At 44.9% G+C, this 19640-nt stretch overlaps 1 protein-coding gene across 9 annotated transcripts in view; it reads left to right on the top strand.

Moving 5' to 3' along the window:
* The window catches only part of IRF2 (interferon regulatory factor 2), a 79337-nt gene that overhangs the window by 25639 nt on the left and 34058 nt on the right, over nt 1-19640 (top strand). For 7 of the 9 annotated variants that reach the window (XM_026018311.2, XM_026018312.2, XM_072763811.1 and 4 more), the window contains one exon: nt 12797-12889. In XM_026018311.2, coding sequence (XP_025874096.1) covers nt 12803-12889 — 87 coding nt within the window. In that variant the 5' untranslated portion in view covers nt 12797-12802. Of the gene's footprint in view, nt 1-8647; nt 8691-11587; nt 11832-12796; nt 12890-19640 lie in introns of those variants that run through there. The other 2 variants (XM_026018313.2, XM_026018315.2) reach the window with 2 other exon arrangements.

Consider the following 19640-nt stretch of genomic DNA (forward strand, 5'->3'; position numbering starts at 1 on the left):
ACACACACTTATTCATTTGTATTATATTCCGAACTGTATTAACTTATATATTACATATATGGAACATACAAAAATACGTAGGCTATATACTTACATATATTAGCTCTATATTAACGTATATTCTGGTCGATTTCCCATATAAATGAGATACTCTTCTAGAATCACAGTTTTTCATTATTTGAGTCAACCGCCTGTTACTTAACCATCTCCCTCCTGTCTGGTGTTTGGATCAATTTATATTTTTTGCTGTTGTAAATCCTGCTCCATCAAATATCCTTGACCAAAAATTTGTGACTGTGGAAACTATTAATTATTCAAGATCCACTGTTGACCAGATAGTAGATGAGGCACTTTACACATCTGATTAATCCTACCACAGACTCTTAGGAAGTTATCCCCATTTGGCAGATGAGAACAGTGAGGCATAAGGAGCTGGGGTTCTGCTACCCTCTGCATTTGGTACCTGAAGCAGTGCCCCGGGAGTGGCCGGGGTTGCCGAGGGGAAATACTCCTAGACCTGTGTGGAGAAAGTGGAGGAGGCTACTAAGAGATTTCTGAGCTTTTAGGGCAACAGCAGGTTAGAATTCTCAGGGTCACAACTCCCCAGTCCTAGTCTCATATAGGACATGGTGATAAGGATGTGGGTCTAGCTCCTTGGGACACAGGAGCTTCCAAGGCTTTCCCTGGTCTCCACCCTGCTGGTTGGGTGACCATTCTGTCCCTGAGTCATGGAGCCTGTCAGCCCTGCATTGTGGCCACTGTGCTATTCAGTGACAAATAAGGATGGTGCTAGGCCCTGTGAGATCACAATTGCTTATTAGGAAGTTCCGGGTCAACTTAATTAGCTAAGAGTCAGGTGAGATCAATTAACATCCACCTATTTCTTGGGGCTGTTATATCCACATAAGCAGGATGACTGTTGTGGTCATAGTCACTGCATTAGTCAGGGAAAGCTTTTGGGGAAGGGTAGATTTGAAACTGGCCCTTAGTTGCAAGAGGGAGGTGAGTGGGTGCCGAGGGACGTACAGATGTGTGCAGGTTGGCGTGGTGTTCGCAGGCTTGAGGTTCGGCACTCATTAGAGGTCCTGCTACTAAAAATGAGGGAGAAGCAAAATGCCCTCATGGCCCGTGCTTGCTCTTCATACACACTGGCGGGATGGAAACCGACAAACACCCCAAATGCTTACCATCTGAGTGTTTTTCAGTACCCTACACAAATGTTCGTGTGAAGTGTACATTGAGGTGATAGAGCAACAGCTGTCTATGGGTCTCATGTGTGCTCCTGAAATAGTTCTTGGGGCTCATCAAGAATCACTCATATGTGAAATTTAAGATCAACATAGGGGAAGGGAAGGAAAAGTAAAATAAGATAAAATCAGAGAGGGAGGCAAACCATCAGAGACTCAAGTCTAGGAAGTAAACTCGGGGGACGGAGGTAGGAGTTGGGGCCTCTGGGTGACAGGCATTAAGGAGGGCACATGATGGAATGAGCCCTGGGTGGAGGGCTGACCTCTACCTATGAAACTACTGATATACTATATGTTAATTAATTGATTTAAATTTTTAAAAAAAAGGAAAAGGGAAAAAAATAGGCTGGGCAGGGCACATTTTCTTCCACCCCCCTGCCCCCCAGGACCCAGATGGCCTGTGCTCTGGGCCAGGTGACCCTGCCTTATGGCAGAAGCAGAAACTAAAATCAAACAACTGTAAAATACCCCCAGTGACAAACAACAAACCTGGTTCTCTCCTGTCGCTTTCTTAAAGTGGAGATGCAGGTGGAGGGGTGAAAAGTAGAAAAATAGTTTTATTTGGGAGTGGGGAAATACTGTTGTCCTGGTACAAATGACAAAAATAAAGCTCTGGCTGGACAGGATATGCAGTATGTCTTGCTGATTCCACCAGCCAAGAAGGTACTGACAGGGGCAGGAAGTATGGAGTAGTGGGGGGTGTGCGGGGTATTGGAGGTTGGGAAGCTGCTTTTGCTTGCTTGCTTTCTTTCTTTCTTTCTTTCTTTTTCTTCTTTCTTTCTTTTTCTTCTTTCTTTCTTTTTCTTTTCTTTCGATTTTATTTATTTATTCATGAGAGACAAAGAGAGAGAAAGAGAGGCAGAGACACAGGCAGAGGGAGAAGCAGGCTTCATGCAGGGAGCCCGATATGGGACCCGATCCTGGATTCCAGGATCACAACCTGAGCCAAAGGCACCTGCTCAACCACTGAGCCACCCGGGCATCCCCAGGGAAGCTGCTTTCTATGCAGTGTCCCTGGAGCAGTGCTTGCTGGCCACCGGCCTCTCTCTGCCCTGGCTTGGAGCCCCGTCAGCCCAGGCTCCCAGTGTCAGACTGGGAGGTGCTGGGCCTTCCATGCCTCTTTATGTGGACCCCAATTTGACTTTGTGGTCAAAAGACCAAGTAAAGGCCTAAGACCTATTTTATTTATTTATCTATTTATTTATTTAAAGATTTTATTTATTCATGAGAGAAACAGAGAGAGGCAGAGACATAGGCAGAGGGAGAAGCAGGCTCCCCGCAGGACTTGATCCCAGGACCCCGGGATCACTCCCTGAGCCGAAGGCAGATGCTCAACCACTGAGACACCCGGGTGCCCTGCCCCTTCTGTTTAAATGTGAACTCAACCACTCAGTAGCTCTGTGACCTTGGGCAAGTTACCAAGCTTACGTATCTCTGTCTCTTCATCTCTAAAATGGAGATATTTAGTAGCACCTACTTACAGGATTGTGGTAAATCAAGTGAACTAATACAACAAGCTGAGAACTTGCTTGGCACTGTGGAGCATTTAATACTCATCAGCTATTCCTCATATCATTATCATGTAGCATGGGATCCTGGGTGCTCTGTACCCGCCCGCTGGTGGTGTTTTCAAGGGCTTGCAGGTCTGAACAGGGATAAGAATTTCTCACACAGAATCTCCCCTACTTACCAACAGGTTGCCTTCCAAAAGATGACTTGCAAAGCGAGTCTGGCCTTTTAAGACCAGGGTTTTCTCAAAACAAAGCCCCCAAAACAATCAAAAAAACAACTAAACAAGCAAAAAGAAAAAAAATCTAAAAATCACAAAAACAATAAAAAACACTAAAAAACCCAGGCTTTTCTCGAAATAGAATAGTTTCAATGTCAGGTGGCCTTTTCAAAAGCCCCACAAGGGTGTCCTATGCAGATATTTTGTTTCTTTACCAGACATCTGACCACTCACTATGATTTGGAAAAACTAGAACTGGCCTTGAAACTCTGTCCATCTTTGGGGGCAAACGGTTCCTCTTTCACACCAGCCACATTTCAGGTGTTCAGTAGCCACCTCTGGCTGGGGGCTCCGCTGTTGGGCTGTGCAGGTACAAGACGTGTCCAGAATTGCTGGATCGGGCTGGTCTATATTTATTGGGTGCCTCCTGGATGCAAAATGCAAGACCGCACAGATGTACATATTAACATACGTAGCAATGTTAACATAGGTGTGTCTGGCTTGGTGGGAACATAGGATGTATATTGGAGGCAGTATTTTAGGAATTCAAGGGAAGTTTTGAGATGGTCGAGATCGGCTTTGTGGCAGAGATGGCATTTGAACCAGCTGTGAAGGGGTGGCTGTCTGTTCCCAGGCTAGCCCTTTCTACCCAGTGTAGCCCCCGTGATCTAATTGCCCACCCAACACTGGAGCCTGGAGGAGTTTGAGGAGGGGAAGGAGTCAGCAATTCAGAAAGATGAGCCTGGCAGTGGCTTCTGCTTCTCTCTCTGAAGTGACAGGCCAGACGCTTTGCTGGGATTGCGCTTTGCTGGGATTGACGAGTGTGGAAGTGAGTTGGGCAGTGTGAGGATGGAAAGATCTGAGATCAACAGTGGGAGCTGATGAGGGAGATGCAAAAAAAGATGTGCAGAAATTTGAAGGCTCGGGTGAGGTGATACACCAGCAATGTGTCATGGTAGAGTCAGGCCTGGGGGTTAGTGGGCCCAGGCATGGGTTTCCCACGTGAGGCAGCAGGAGGGAGGAAGTGAGACCCATTTGTAGTGGAGAAGGGCTAGAGCAGCTGTGTTGGGCGGAGAAGAGGGCCATGGGGTAGGTAGGTGCTCTGGGGACAGGGGACAGGGGAGCGGGGCTGGTTGGGCAGGGATGGATGGCAGGGCTCTGGGCCCCACGTCTGAAGAGCACATATCTGCCTCGACAGAGCATGTCCAGCATTTTTTCAAGGCCTGCCCTCTGGATGGAGAGAACTCCTGTTCTCTTTAGGCCGCATCGAGAACTGTTTCCTAGAATGACCGTTGGCTCGTCACAGTTATGGAAAACTGGTGATGTATTTTGGTGTCTTTCGAGCACCCATGTGGAGGCCCTAAGTCAGTTTCGGTTGTAGTGATGCAGTGCAAGTCCCTATCAGAGGCTAAATCACACTGTTTCAGGGACCAGAGTTAGTTTGTGGTCAGAGGCAGGGAAATTTTTGTAAAGTAGCTATGGTAATCTCTTCTGAAAGGATATAGAAAACACGTCCAATAAGAAAATTGTGGGTAGAAGGGGGAATATGCAAAACTATAATTTGGATGATTCTCAGTATGGGAAACTTGTTCCGTGGTATTTAAAGGCATTTTAGAATTTTAATTTCATACGTATTTATATTCTATTCATGATGAAATCTATTCGCCATGGGCGTCCTCGTTTTCCTATGACTCATTTGGAGATGTTGATCATACATAGAGGATCTGAAAGGCCATTGAGCTGGTGGTACTTACTGGATGGCAGTGATATCCACAGGTAGCTGCATATCCGAATTGCCCTGGGTTAATAAAAAGAATTCCTGGTTCCTAAGCCCTGGAAATTCTTACTCAGTGAGTCTTGATGGGACCAGGGAGTCTTTTTTTTTTTTAATTCCTCGGGTAATAATGTAGCAAGGCAGTTTGGGGGTGCTAGTATAGGTGGATGGAAAAATATAGAAAACTATAATTAGGGGTGGTGATACATGAGGGCAGCCAGTTCTGGCAGTCCTGCCCTCATCACTCAGAATTGAGCTTTTTTTTTTTTTTTTAAGATTTTATTTATTTATTTGGGGAGGGGGGAGCACAATTGGTGGGGGTGGTGCAGAGGGAGAGGGAGCTGGACACGGGGTCTCGATCCCAGGACCCCGGGATCATGACCTGACCCGAAGGCAGAAGCTTAACTGACTGAGCCACCCAGGTGCCCCAAGGTCGAGCTCTTGAAAAATACACGTAGTAGGAGAATTCATGGTTGAGTTTCTTAAAACCTTGAGAAAAACTGGGCTAGAGACTTAAAATTATTTAATGAGCCTGATGTACATCTTTTCAAAGTTCAATAAAACAGTAAGTGCATGGAATGAGGATTGCATTAGTGATAACAGTGGATGTCACGCGGTTGATTTCCACTGCGAATTAACTCCCCAGAAGTTTAATAAAACTTTTTGAAATTGGTTTCGCATCGGTGCAGGTAACATGTATGCGGACAGGGATGTTTTCTCTGGCACTCATCTCAGTGTTAAAATGTTTTCCTGATTTCACGACTAGTAACCACTGATTTCATCCTCCAGGGCCCCACCAGAGTGTGCAGAGTGACGTGACTACTGTAGGCAGCGAAGTATTAAGTGCAGCCAATGGGGGCGGGTCTCAAACCCCCACCCTCAGACACAGGGCCCTGTTATCTGAGCTCTGAACATGTTGTTTCCATGCCCCACACTTGTTAAACTTCTCTCATGCTTTTCACTTCTGTCTTCCAGGAGTCCTTCCTGTTCTAAGGTTTGCTATATCCTTCTCTGCCAATTCCTACTTTACACCATGACCCCCCCCTCGCCCTGCCACCCACAGGCTCACACACATCTGTGCACACACCTGGGGAATGGTTTGGCTGAGTAAAATGCTTTTTTATACCCTTTTGACCATAGTACCAGGATAATATAATATAAAATTGAAAAAAAAAAAAGCTTAATAAAACAATCTTACTCTCATTTGGGGGACTCCCATCGTTTGTATTCTACGTTCACATACATTAAGATTGAAGCACCGTAAATTGATTTCACGAGCCACTGTTTTCCCAACACTGGAGGTTTTTGGTGTCCTCTTTGGAATCAGGTGGATCCGGATTTGAATCCCAGCTTTACCACTTAATGGTTCTCCAGCTTGGTAAGCAGATTCATTTCCTTATCTGTAAAATGGAGATAAGATCCTGTACCTCATGTAGCTGGTTTGAAGATTAAGTGAAATAACGCACAAAAAGCCCCTGGCCCAGTGTCTGATTCCTAGGAAGCGCTTGAGCGAGGTGTTGGGGCTGATGATGGCAAGGATTTTCAGTTTTCAACTCCAGCTTCCTCTCAATTCACATAATTTTGAACTGGAATTTTTAACTTTGGCCAAAAGGGTACAGAGGTCAGCGTGAGGAGTGGAGAACGTCATGCAAGCAGAGCTCACACTTGGGGAAAGATGCCTGCGTGTTCAGGAAGAGCCACTGCCTGGACCAGAGCAGTAGCTCATTGGCTCACCTCCTTGCCTGTGTTTGCCCCCGTGTGACTGCTGCCTGTGTCACCATAGTGCCACACAGCCGGTCTCCAGCGCACACCCAGTGGTTTCAGTAGCCTCTACACAAGCTGGGCGATTTGGAGGGGTGGGGGGGATCATGAAGCCTTGGTCCCTTCTCTGGGGCCTTGGGGGACTTGGACATGGCTTTTTCTTTCTTGAAGTCACCTTTTCAAGCTATGCTTTCCCTCCTCTCTAAGATGGGGATGACTATATTTAAGTGACAAGGGCCACAGTGTGGGTTAGCGACAATTTCTGGTAACCAACCAGCCTGCCCACCTGCGCACCTGCTCCCGTGCTCACCTTCTGCCCTGCTCCTGACTCTCACGAAGCTCCACCCACATAAGTCAGTTGCTCTGCCCACATCAGGAGACCCATCTTCCCAGGTTCCTGGCTCTGCCTTCACCTTTGCCTGGCTTCCTTGCCACCCCCTCTGCACCTGGACTATTCCTGCCCATCCTATAAAGTCTTCTTGTGCCGCTAAGCTTTCTTTTTTTTTTTTTTTTTCAGGGGCGCTAAGCTTTCTCTTACGAACCCACCCAATGGTGATTTATGTATTCCTCACCAACTAGTTGATGCACTTGGCAATTAATCGTGTACTGCCTCTGCCATCCCTGGTGCAGTCTTTTATTATCATAATTATAGTATTATTAGGTAGCTTTATAGGATTAATGTCTCATACCCCCAGTTCACTTATGAATTCCTTGAGGGTAGTGATCCTGTCTCACACATCTCTGAATCCTCCGCATTGAGCAGAGCCCCCTGCAGTAACATGTGTTTATTTTTTTTTTTTTTTAAGATTTTATTTATTTATTCTTGAGAGACAGTGAGAGAGGCAGAGATGTAGGCAGAGGGAGAAGCAGGCTCCATGCAGGGAGCCTGATGTGGGGCTCGATCCTGGGACTCCAGGATCACGCCCTGAGCCAAAGGCAGATGCTCAACCGCTGAGCCACCCAGGTGCCCCATAACACGTGTTTAATAAATATCTGTGGATAACACCGGATGACTGGGTCCTGCAGACAGGACCTGCCCTAGAAGCAGAGGGTCCGCTGGTTAGAGACGTGAGAGAAGTTTTCATGCACGAACAGAGGTTGGAGCTAGCTTTTATTAGGAGGGCAGCCTTTCCATCAGTTGGTCAGAGGGGTGGGCATAGCTATGGAGGGAGGGCTACAAGGTGACAAGACCCCTCGAAGGTTACTGATAAAACTAATAAATGTTGTCTCAGCTGCGGAAGAAATGGGATGGGACGCTGCTGTGGTCAGTGTTGGCGACAGACTCACTCCGAAGCTCTTTCTGCTGTTTTCTGTCTTCCATGGCTTCTGTTGAGTAGCAACTATAAGGCCTCTGGTCTTGTGGTTTTTGTTACTTGTACTTTGAAGGTGATGCCTGTCTTTTTTTCCCTCTAGCCATCTTTAAGATTTTTCGCTATGGTTTTGGTTTTCAGCACATGTACTATAGTGTGGTTTTATTTGTATTTATCTGTTTGGGGTTTGTAGTAAATTATTTAAGTATGTGGTCACTGTCTGCAAATACCGCTCTTGCCTCATTCTTTCTCTTTGTGGAACTACAGACTGCCCATATTTTAGATCTTTTTACCTCTAAAATAAAAAACGCTATGTATTTTATGTTCTTTTTAATGTTTCCCACCCTTTTGTCTCTAAGTGCTTCATTCTGTTTATTTCCTTCCGACCTATCTTCTTTCTACTATTTCTTTATCGTGGTGTCTAATCTATTAGTAAACCCACCGTTTGAGTTATTAATTTTAATTATTTGCCCTTTAGCTCTAGAATTTCTTTTTTTACTTTCTAGTTCTCTGCCAACGTTGTCCATCTTGTCTTTTAGTTCCTTGAACATGTGAGGCATACTTGTGTTAAAGGCTGTGTCCGAAAACTTTTGGTATCTCTGTATCCCTTATGTCTGTTTAAGACCCATGTCTGAATCCCTGTGGGTCTGTTTTTGTTGTTCATATTTCATTGATTTTTTTTATTTCATTGCCTTTTATCCTTGTGTTCTCAGCTATATTGCTGGTCTATGAAAAACTCCAGAGATAATATAAATCCGAGGATAATGTTATCTTCCTCAAGATATGATTACATTTACTTCTGGGAGTTCCAGGTTATTTTAATTTGATCAGGGATTGAGGTGATTCAAAGCTCGACTTCAGTCTTTGAGGTTAGTCTATTTCCATTTAGTTTTATCCCAAACGAAGCTTGCTTGGGGGTGGTGGCGGGTGAGTGTGTGGACTCCCTATTCCTAGTTTAGGTCCTGATCTTCAATTCTTGTCCTCCTGGTCACCCGAATGTGTCAGAAGCTTTGCTCAGCTTCTGTGCCCTGCAGCCATCTATCCTGGAATTGGCAGATGCCTCCAGGCTAGGATAAGAGTGCTCCAAACATCAGGTTTACCTTCCTGGGTTTCTTTCTTCCCCCAGATCCTGCTCTCCTACTTGTTACTTCCCTGATCCTTTTAAACAGATTTTTTAAAAAATGTTTTGTATAGGTTTTCTTGTTATTCACCTTGGGAGTTAGGTCTGAATTACCTATTGTGTCATTACCAGAAGCGCACCGCCCCCCTCATCTCAGCCAAGGATTTTATTATTAAATCCAGCAGGGATGTTTAGAAGTCTCTAGAACAGAACATTAACATGATTTAAGTGGTATTTTAGGAAATTTAATATGTCAGTGGTATGCAAAACAGACAGGAGTTGGGAAAGGCTCAGTAAGTAGAACAGTTAAAAGACCATCATAACTGAGTGCTTTCTAGACTAAGAAAAGAGCAGGTGTTAGGGTTTCTGAAGTTGGGCATTTCAGAGAGATCCGAGTGAGAGTCTTGGCTCTCCTACTTACTAGCAGATTGTCTTTAAGCAATTCCTTTACCTATCCTGTTGTCTATAACATGGAATACTAAAATCCTTATTTTTTAGGGTTATAAGAATTACATGAAAAACTCAGAAAACTCTGGTTTTAATGGGTTGGCATATAGTATATGCTCAGTAAATGGTAACCATTGCTGTTACTATTCCAGGATCCAAAAATCAGTTATTTAGGTTAAAATTCAAGATTACTGTTACTGGCCGTGAACATGACCATACCATTGTCAACTTAATGGGGGACTGTTGCATACATTTATGCAGCATCACTGGTGCCAGTAATATTCTAAGTACCCTCCATGTACTGAACTGATTTAGAGGCTGATGTTACGGTTTTAAAGATGATCCCAACCTCACATCTCAAAGGTGTAATGATAGGTGATTTTAGAAAGTGCCTTTTGTCAAGCTTGAGGGTAGCTGCTTCATATTTTAGGTTTATAGAATTATAAGATTTTAGCATTTCACTTAAAAAAAAAAGATTTATTTTGGAGAGAATGTGTGCATACGCGCGAGTGGCAGGAGGGGCAGAGGGAGAGGGAGAGAAAATCTTCATGTAGACTCTCCACCGAATACAGAGCTGGACCGATGGATGGACGGATGGACGGACATGGGGCTCTATCCCTGCAGCCTGAGATCATGACCTGAGCTGAAATCAAGAGTTGGCCACTTAACTTACTGAACCACCCAGGCGCCTCAAGCATTTCACTTTTAAAAACAACCCAGTGTACAAGATCAGAAGCTTACAAAAAAGATAAAGCAGATGACGAGCCTTCCTGTTACAGGAGGATTCCTAGGGTCATAGCTCACTTGAGAAGTAATCTTTTTGAAACCTCTTATTTTCCTGGATGATCAAAGTGCAGACCAGAGGGTTTGAGTGACTAGCCCGAGGACACACACCAGTAATGGCAAGATCAGGGCTGGAACACAAGTGCCTCGATTTCTGGCAGATTTTGGTTCTCTTGGCAAAAAATAGCACCTCTTTGTCTTTCTAACCATTTCTATGCCTTTCCCACGAGTCTCATGTGGCCCATCAGACCAGGGGTCTATGGGAACCTTGCCTTATAGCAGGAAGACCAATCTGTCCCCGTAAATTTCATCGACAGAGCTAGAAGACGCAGGCCAAGGAAGCATCTTTCCCTACTATCTGGTCTCTAGCCCTCTGTGACTATCCTCCCAGCCTTTTCATCTCTGGAAATCTAATTTATTTTTTGTGTCAAACTAAATGATGAATTTCTGGTGCTAGGGTCAATATAGAATTCCATCTTTGCTTTCTTCCGCAGAAGTCAGGATGTGCGTTCAACTTGTGATAGCCATGGGAAATCTGTGTCAGACGGCACCTGTTCTCTTCTGTGCCGTGTGGGGAGACCACTGGTAATTCATTACCTAGTTAGTGTGTGGGGCGTGCGGCCAGGCTGTAAAATCAAATATAAATAGAGGAAGTATCTTCATGTAAAAGGATTAGTTTTTTCTCTGTGTGACATCGGGGACGTCCTGGGTGTTTAAAATAAAACAAAATGTAGAACCTGGAATAAGAGAAGCCCTTTGTAAATGAGCCTGACCTACTCTGATAAGGCAATACTTGCTGTCTTTGTTTTTCCAAAAAAAATCTGCTGATGATTAATGACAGTCCTGATTAAAGATTTAGACCATTTTTTACATGTGTGATTGGCTGGGTAAGCGATAGGCTGATGTTCGGTTGAGCTGTGTCCTTGTTAGAAAGGCACAGCATGTAAACAAGCGATGGACTGACAGGCGATCTGGAACCTGACCTGCTAAGACTAACGGAAGGGGCCTGCCTGCTAGGATGACCAGACTTTGCGGGAAGAGCACAGAAGAGGAGGTGGCTCATAATTAAAAATAAAAGGCAATTGAGAGCCTTGCTCCTCAGAGTCTGGTCCAAGGGCCTTGGAGCTTTATTAGAACTGCAGAATCCCAGGGCTCACCTAGACTTACCAAATCAAGATTTGTGTCCCCGTTCAAGTTGGTGAAGCCATGGTCTGGATTTTGTAATCAGCCCTTCCCTTTACTGTTGACAAGATTAATCATATCATTCATTTGCATTAACTTCTGGTTCTCCTCCCTTCAGTCTGGGGATGATGACCAGAATCTCAGGCATGGTTTTCCAGGCCCCGCAGGGCCAGCCTGACTCTGTCACCCTGTCTGTTGCCGACTACTTTCTAGTATCATTCGGTACACAGGGCTCTTCATGTGGTGTGGTAATCTCTTCCTTCCTGTGTTCTGTTAGACTGGGAGTTTCTAGGTGCTAGAGGATGTCTCGCCCTTTCCTGGAATATTTTCAATAAGTGATCCTTGAATGAGTGGATGAATGCATGAGGGGATGAGATGAATTCAGAACCACTAAGAGCATCTGTGTTGGGGGCCCCTTTGGGCCTGTCCCTGAGCTTCCTATTACTTACCTCAAAGAATGATGGCCTGAAGCCTCCATGTGAGTGGTCAGGGCCAACCCACAATGGCAGCCTGGCTTGGCGACCTTTCAGGGCTCGTCTGGATCTTGTTTAAACATCTCCTGGGTGGAAGGCAGCCTTTGGGCTTTGTAGGAATATAAAAAGACCTATGGGAGGTAGATTTCCTACCCTCAAAGAGCCTACTGTTTGGTTAGGAAGAGAGAGAGGTGTACACAGTGGAAAAGTTTATAGATGAGAGTTGGATAAGAATAAAGACAGCATAGAAAAGCTGTTCTAAAGCAATGTTTGATTCTCAAAAGAGCAATGTAAGATCTGTGAGAATTAGAGAAGTCCAGGAGGAAGATTTCTTCAGGCTGGAGTGGTCTGAGAAGGCCTGTGGAGAAGGAGAGAGCAGAAACTGAGTCTTGGAGGATGGGTAGGGATGGGCAAAGCATAGGGAGGGAGGAGCAGAGAGTGCAGTGTGAGCAAGGAGCCCGAGGCGAGGCGTCTGCAACAGTGAGTGGATCTGAACTGGGAGAGATGTACCGGTTCTAGAATTGAATTCTAGAATGGAATTAGACTCCTGAGGCCAAGGCTGTGGTCCCACATGGTTCTTGGACTGATACTTGCACTCTGGCATGAGCTGGGGAGGCACAGAGGAGAGACAAGTCCTCTGCAAGCTGGAAGAGAGAGTGACTGAGACTTTGATCAAGTCAACCCAAATTCATTGCAGTAGAATTTTCAGAGCTCATTTTTGGAGGAGGAAACAAGTAAAAGGAGGAAGATACAGCTAGGGGTTGAAAAGAGGATGATGTCACGCTGCCCATGGGGTTGATAGTGTGGAGGCTTGAATGGGCCTCATCTTTGCTTCTGAATCCCACATTAAATTTAAATTTACATGCAAATAGGATGAAGATAAGTGCTAGAGAGAGGTGTAGCACTTTACAGTTCAGACGGGACAGTCGCTAGCAAAATTGCCTGATACCATGTTTCTCTTCTGCAAAAGGGTACCATGCCGGTGGAAAGGATGCGGATGCGCCCGTGGCTGGAGGAACAGATAAACTCAAATACGATACCAGGGCTAAAGTGGCTTAACAAGGTAAGTGTGTTGGGTGCCCTTGTATGTGTGTGTGTGTGTGTGTGTGTGTGTGTGTGAGAGAGAGAGAGAGAGAGAGAGAGAGAGGTCCTTACTAAAAGATATGCATAGAAACTGCCGAAAAGGAAACTTGCAGTCTTCGTATTCAAAATCTTATGCTTATTAATGACAAAACCAGCCAACCAGAAATGATCTGTGTTATTCTTTAATGATTCTCACCCTCTTCCTTCTCTGAACTCCTCTCTTGCTTCTCCTGGCTTCTAGCATTGGAGGACATGGAAACATGTGGGTTTTGTGTTGGGAATGGAGTATACTGGGTTCCTCTCAGTATTCTTCTGAGTAAAGAAAACTTTTGTTTTGGGACTTAAAAAAAAAAAGTTTTCTCTTTTTATTGTGAAACACTGTTTGTGTGCCTACAGGTCTTTAAAAAAGTACGCCGCCCCTTACGACCCCCTGCCCCCCACATATGTACACACACACACGTATATAAATCCTTCCTTTATCAGCCTCAGACTCTCGATCAAACTGATCCTACCTGTTAGGAGTGACTCAGGAAGAGAATGGATGTCAAAATAAAGAACACCTGAAAAAATAGATTTATCGCTTAGAAAAGCAGTGGACATACCGACATACCGCGCCTTCTTTAAGAGGGCCCAAGGGAGAGGTTGCTCTCCCACTGCCAGGAATATTGCAGCTCTTTTGAGTAAATTTCCTTTTCCTCTTCTGCCTCCCCCTCATTGTAATCTTAAGGGCCTGATGAATAATTCAGCTGGTAGGGCTTTATCTTTGTATGGCGCTCCAGAGCTCAGAGCCTGATTGTGGCCCACTTCTAACAAGCGTGCGGGATACTGCTGCATTGCTCTGCTTGCTAAGATCACTCCCTGGCTCAAGCTTGTCTTTTCAGATATCTCTCAAGCCTTATTTCTTTCTCCCTCACCCACTTATTCTTTTTCCACTTATTTTAAATGTGACCGTATTGTATTTGAGTGCATCGGTTTCAGTGGGCCTTTTCTGAAGCAGGATGGAATAAATAGAAATAAGTAAACGATGTGCTCATTTCAGGTGAGCTGCCCTCTATCTGAAGGTCTTATGGCAAACAATTTCTTTTTCTAGGCTTGCTCTGTCCATAATGTTTCAGATTGGTATCCTGGAGGGGTTTTGTAATTAGCCTGCTCCAAAGAAACAAACAGGAAATCAGGTTGGGTCTTGGCCTGCCTGGTTAGCGGAGCCGCAGGTGGAGAAGGAAAGGGGGGACTGTCATCAAGGAGAATTGAAGAAACGTAAGGTGCTCAATAATGATAATAATAATAAAAACTAATGCTTGTTAATAATGCCAGGTACTCGTCTAAGCAAAACACATGCATCAACTCACGTAATCCCCACAATGGGGGAGATACTGTTATGTTTTCCATTCTACAGACCTGGAAGCCAAGGTATAGAGACACTAAGTAGGATTATGTTTTAAAGAACAAGATAACATTGCCTTTTATGACATTTAAACAGAATTTCCTGATTTCTGAAGAGAAGTGATTTTTTTTTCTTCTTAAAAAATATATCCACTAAAAAAAATATATCTCCACTGATTTGGGCTGACTCGATGCAGGGGGTAGACTTACGGTGTTATCGTGTTCCCTGTACGAGTAGGCACTTGATATGGTGCAGTTAACTCTCCTCCTAGTAGGTTGGTTTGTGCTAATGTCCTAACCCCTGGAACCTGTGGATGTGTAATTACTTGGAAAAAAAGGGTCTTCGGAAGAAGTTAAGGATCTCAAGGTTATCCTGGCTTGTCCAGCTGGGCCAGTGGGATGACAAGCATCCGTAGAAGAGAAAGGAGAGCAGAGGCCACATGGAGACAGAGGTAGATTTTGCAGAGACACAGCCAAGGAAGCACCTGGAACCACCAGAGGCTGGACATGTCCAGGAAAGATGGTCTTTACAGCCTCTGAAAGGGAATGTGGCTCTGCGGACATCTAGATTTGAGATTTCTGGCCTGCACAACGGTGGCAGGATGGATTTCCGTGGCTGTAAGCTGCCCGGTTTGTGGCAGCTTGTTCCATAGCTCTGGGAAACTAATGCACCCTCTTAGGGTTGCTTCCTCACCGGGCCCCCCCATTAAGCCTTTTCTTCCCCCCCACTTTGTCCGTGTTTTTCTGACAGAGGACTGTAAAGTGAGCGGATTCCTTGGTGCGCAGCTGAGCACTAGGCCCCCTTGGGTGGCCCTCCCTGCTGAGCTTCACTGAGCCGGCCCTTGGCCTGCGAGTTCTCTTCCCTGGTGAAGAGGGAGCAGAGACCCCTTTGCCACCCTGACAGGCCACTGTGCTGGCCCTCGGCAAGAGCAGGCCGTGACGCCTCGGCAACAGCAGTCAGGACGACGCTGGCACAGGAGCCCATGGGTGCCCGGGGGGCCGCTGCGGTGGGCGGCCGACTGGCCTGGGCAGGGTGCGCACGTGGCTGTGTTTGTGCGCTCGGGCAGGCCTGCCACGGCCGCTGTACCTACACCTCCTCAGGCCATCTTTCTAGAGGTTTCTGCTAACTTAGGCTTCGGCATTCATCTACTCACAGAAATATTTCACTTGAGACCTTACTTTTATTTCCTTCTTTAAGAAAAAAAAAAAGATTTTATTTATTTATTTGAAAGAGAGAGAGAGAGCACAGCCAGGGGGAGAGGGAGAAGCAGGCTCCCCGCTGAGCAGGGAGCCCCACACGGGGCTCAATCCCGGGACCCCGGGATCGTGACCTGAGCCGAAGGCAGATGCTCAACCGCTGAGCCAGCGGGCGCCCCCTCTTCTGTTCAGAAGCACTCTGACTGAGAATCCCCGCTGTGTGTTCAGTGGCTTGGGGTCATTGTAAAATCTCTTCTGCTGAGGACTGGTTATAACTCAGAAAACGGCACTGTCTATGGGGCTTTGTTACCCACTTACGCATTAGTTGTTCAGGACCGGTTGGTGGTGGTGGTGAAGGCCTCCGTGCTGGAAGGCCCCGGAGAGCAGGCCAGGGACGTCCTGATTGCTGCTGCTCGCTGGCTCGGTGCTAGGCCTCCTGCCTGACCCGTGGGCGGCTCTAGGTGAGCAATGTGTGTGCCCTCCAAGAGGACCAGTGCTGGGGACTGTGGCTTCCTTCTGTTAAGATAACTGGGCTTAAGCACATCGGGTTGGCGGGTGTCATGTTCCTTTCAAGTGGAGAGTCCATCATATCCGGGACATCTTAGTAAGAGACAAATAGGTGGCTAATGGATGCCTTAAATTTGTTTCCATTTCTTTTTCTTTTTTTAAGATTTTATTTATTTATTCATGAGAGGCAGAGAGAGAGAGAGAGAGGCAGAGACACAGGCAGAGGGAGAAGCAGGCTCCCTGCAGGGAGCCCCATGTGGGACTCAGATCCCGGGACTCCAGGATCACGCCCTGAGCCAAAGGCAGATGCTCAACCACTGAGCCACCCAGGCGTCCCTCATTTCTTATTTTAATGCATCCTGAGGAGGATGGTGATGGCTTGTATCCTCTGAAGGAGCAAGGAGGATGTCTGGCAAAGCAGCATTATCACTAGCTCATGAAAAAGGCCTTGGCTTGGGCCTGTTACTTTTTATTATGAGTATTTGCAAACATACTCGCAGATTTGAATAGTCAAATGACTAGAAAGAATAGTATAGCAAATTCTTTTTTTTTTTTAAGATTTTATTTATTTATTCATGAGAGACACAGAGAGAGAAAGAGAGAGGCAGAGACACAGGCAGAGGGAGAAGCAGGCTCCATGCCGGGAGCCCAACATGGGACTCGATCCCAGGACCCTGGGACCACACTCTAAGCTGAAGGCAAATGCTAAACCGCTGAGTCACCTAGGCATCCTGCAAATTCTAATGTAGTTTTGTTTTTTTACTTTTATTTTTAAACATTTTATTCATTTATTTGAGAGAGACCGAGAGCACCATTGTGGAGAAGGGGTGGAGGGAGAAGCAGACTCCCCACTGAGCAGGGAGCCTGATGTGGGGCTCAGTCCCAGGACCCCGGGATCATGACCTGGGCCAAAAGAAGACACTTAACCGACTAAGCCACCCAGGCGCCCCTCTTGTGTAGTTTTCAAATTCACATCCAGTTTAAAAATTACTAACATTTAAAATATTTCTGTGTGTATATGTGTATGGCATTTGAAAGCAACTCCCTGATACTACATGTCAGTAAGACTTAAGAGCATTTTCTGTGTATTCACAATAGGATCACCAATTGAATAAACCACTCATCATTAATCATAATTTTTCAATCTCATCCCTGCATCATCCATATTCGGAATGCCTTGTGTATTCCCCAAAAATATGTTTTTACAATTGATTTCTTCAGTCAGAATCCAGAGAACGCTATTCTGACTTGAAGTGTCTCCTGATTGCCTTGATTATGAACAGTGGCCCCTATTTATTTATTTATTTATTTATTTATTTATTTATTTATTTTCCTTCTTGGCATTGACTTGTCCAAGAGACCAGGTCAGTTCTGGACTGGTCCAGATGCTTGCTTGTGATTTCTCTGGGCCATTTCTTGAAGAAGGAAGGAGGCAGCCATGACCAGGTTCATGGTTTCTCTTACAGCTCTGGTTGATTCCCACTCAGTTATTTTTTTTTTAAAGATTTATTTATTTATTTATTCATGAGAGATACACAGAGAGAGAGAGAGAGAGGCAGAGACACAGGCAGAGGGAGAGGCAGGCTCCATGCAGGGAGCCCGAGGTGGGATTCGATCCCGGGTCACTAGATCAGGCCCTGGGCCGAAGGTGGCGCTAAACCGCTGAGCCACCCGGACTGCCCCGCCACTCAGTTATTGACATGCTCATTTCATGTGGGAGAGCTGCCTAGACCCTGGAGCTGAGGCCTCTCCCCAAGTGTACGGTGTCACCAGGTAGCTTCATACCTTATCCTTCTGTTCACATTGAAAACAGGCTTGTGCTTGTGGAAATGTCAGGCAGGCTCAGCACAAGGTAAGGAGTCCAAACAAAAATAGAGTACGTTGGAACATCTTACAAGTATTAGGGGAGGGAAGAGGCAGAGGGAGTGAAGAGAACCGGTTTCCCTTTGGGGTCAACATACGTCTGTTCTGCATTACTCAAGATAATCTTAACTTCTCAACTCAAGCAGTGATTCTCTCCTTCCCTCATGTGGGCAGAGTCTTCTCTCTCTATAAACATGAGTAGAGTCTGGAACATGTTGTACTTCCATACACAGTGTGCACAGCCTGTGTGGAGGGGACGCTCAGGGCTTCTAATGGCACATACTGATGTCACAGAGGCTACACAGACCCAGAGCAATGCCGTCACCATCCCATAGGACACAGTGATCTATGACTGGAATGTTTATTGGTGAGAATCTCTTCCAGTTTTAAAATGAGCCTCATTTTCTTTATCTTTAGCATAGTGTTTTTTTAAAAAAAAGATAAATGTGATATGTTTGTTAGTATTTTTTGCAGTATGAAAAACTAGTTAAAAGTGACATGAGGTTTTTAAAAAATTTACCACTTTAACCATTTTTTAAATGTATAATTCAGCAGCATTGTCTACTCATAATGTTATATGCAAGCCTCACCACTATAATTCCAGAATTTTCATCACCCCAGAAAGAAACACTTGCCCATTAAGCAGTCACTTTGCATTGCAAAGTATTTTAAATCTTTTCGTTGTGCAAGGCATCCACTAATCTGCTCTCTATCTCTGTGGATTTGCCTTTTCTGCTCATTTCACATAAATGGGACCATTCAATATGTGGCCTTTTGTAGAAAGCTTCTTTCACTTAGCATAATGTTCAAGGCTCATTTGTGTTGTCGCACTTGTCAATGCCACATTCCTTTTTGTGGCCGAATAATATTCCATTTTGTGCATGTACAACATTTCCTTTATCCATTCATCGGTTGATGGACATTTGGGCTATTGTGAGTAGTGCTGTTATGAACATTCACATATAAATGTTTGTTTCGACATCTGTTTATAAGTCTTTGAATGAAATTACTGGGTCTTGTGGACACTCTGTGTTTAACTTTTTGAGGAATAGCCAAATGATTTCCACAGCGTCTACACCATTTGATATTCCCGCCAGCAGTGTAGGAAGATTCCTCTTTCTCCACATCCTGACCACCAACTTATTATTTATTTACTTATATTACTTTATTCTGTCATCCTGGGGGGGTAGGAGATGGTATCTCATTATTGTTTTGAGATGCATTGGCCTGATGATTAGTGATTTGGGGTGTGTTCATGTGCTGCTGGCCATTTATTTATCTTCTTTCAAGAAAGGTCCATTCAGACCTTTTGCCCAGGAAAGAAGATCCATGGATCCATGGTGGATAATTGCTAGGTTTAGTCATTATGTTTGTGGGTTCGTGATTTGGGCATAGTTTCAGTGAGACTAGATTTGGTAGTTGTGTGCATCTGTGTGCACACACATGCAACTCCATGCATGCAGATGCTTAAAAAAATCTATTTATCAGAATCAACTTTGTGTTTAAGATAGATTTCAGATTGCATCACCTCCACAACTCTTTTGACCTACAGAAATGTGCAGCAGCAATTCTATAAAGGATCTGCATCTTTAGGCATAAACATTTAGATTCTGGTTGCACTTTCAGGAGAACTTCCTTCACCAAAATACATTTATTTGGTTTTTTTTTTTTTTTTCATTTTCATGTGAACATCAAAAACTGCATTAAAAGACTCTGCTCTCTGATGTTTCATCTACATTAAAAAAATAAAATAAAATAAAATAAAATAAAATTTCACCCAG

This window comes from Vulpes vulpes, chromosome 7, assembly GCF_048418805.1.
Source record: "Vulpes vulpes isolate BD-2025 chromosome 7, VulVul3, whole genome shotgun sequence".
Taxonomy (NCBI): Eukaryota; Metazoa; Chordata; class Mammalia; order Carnivora; family Canidae; genus Vulpes; species Vulpes vulpes.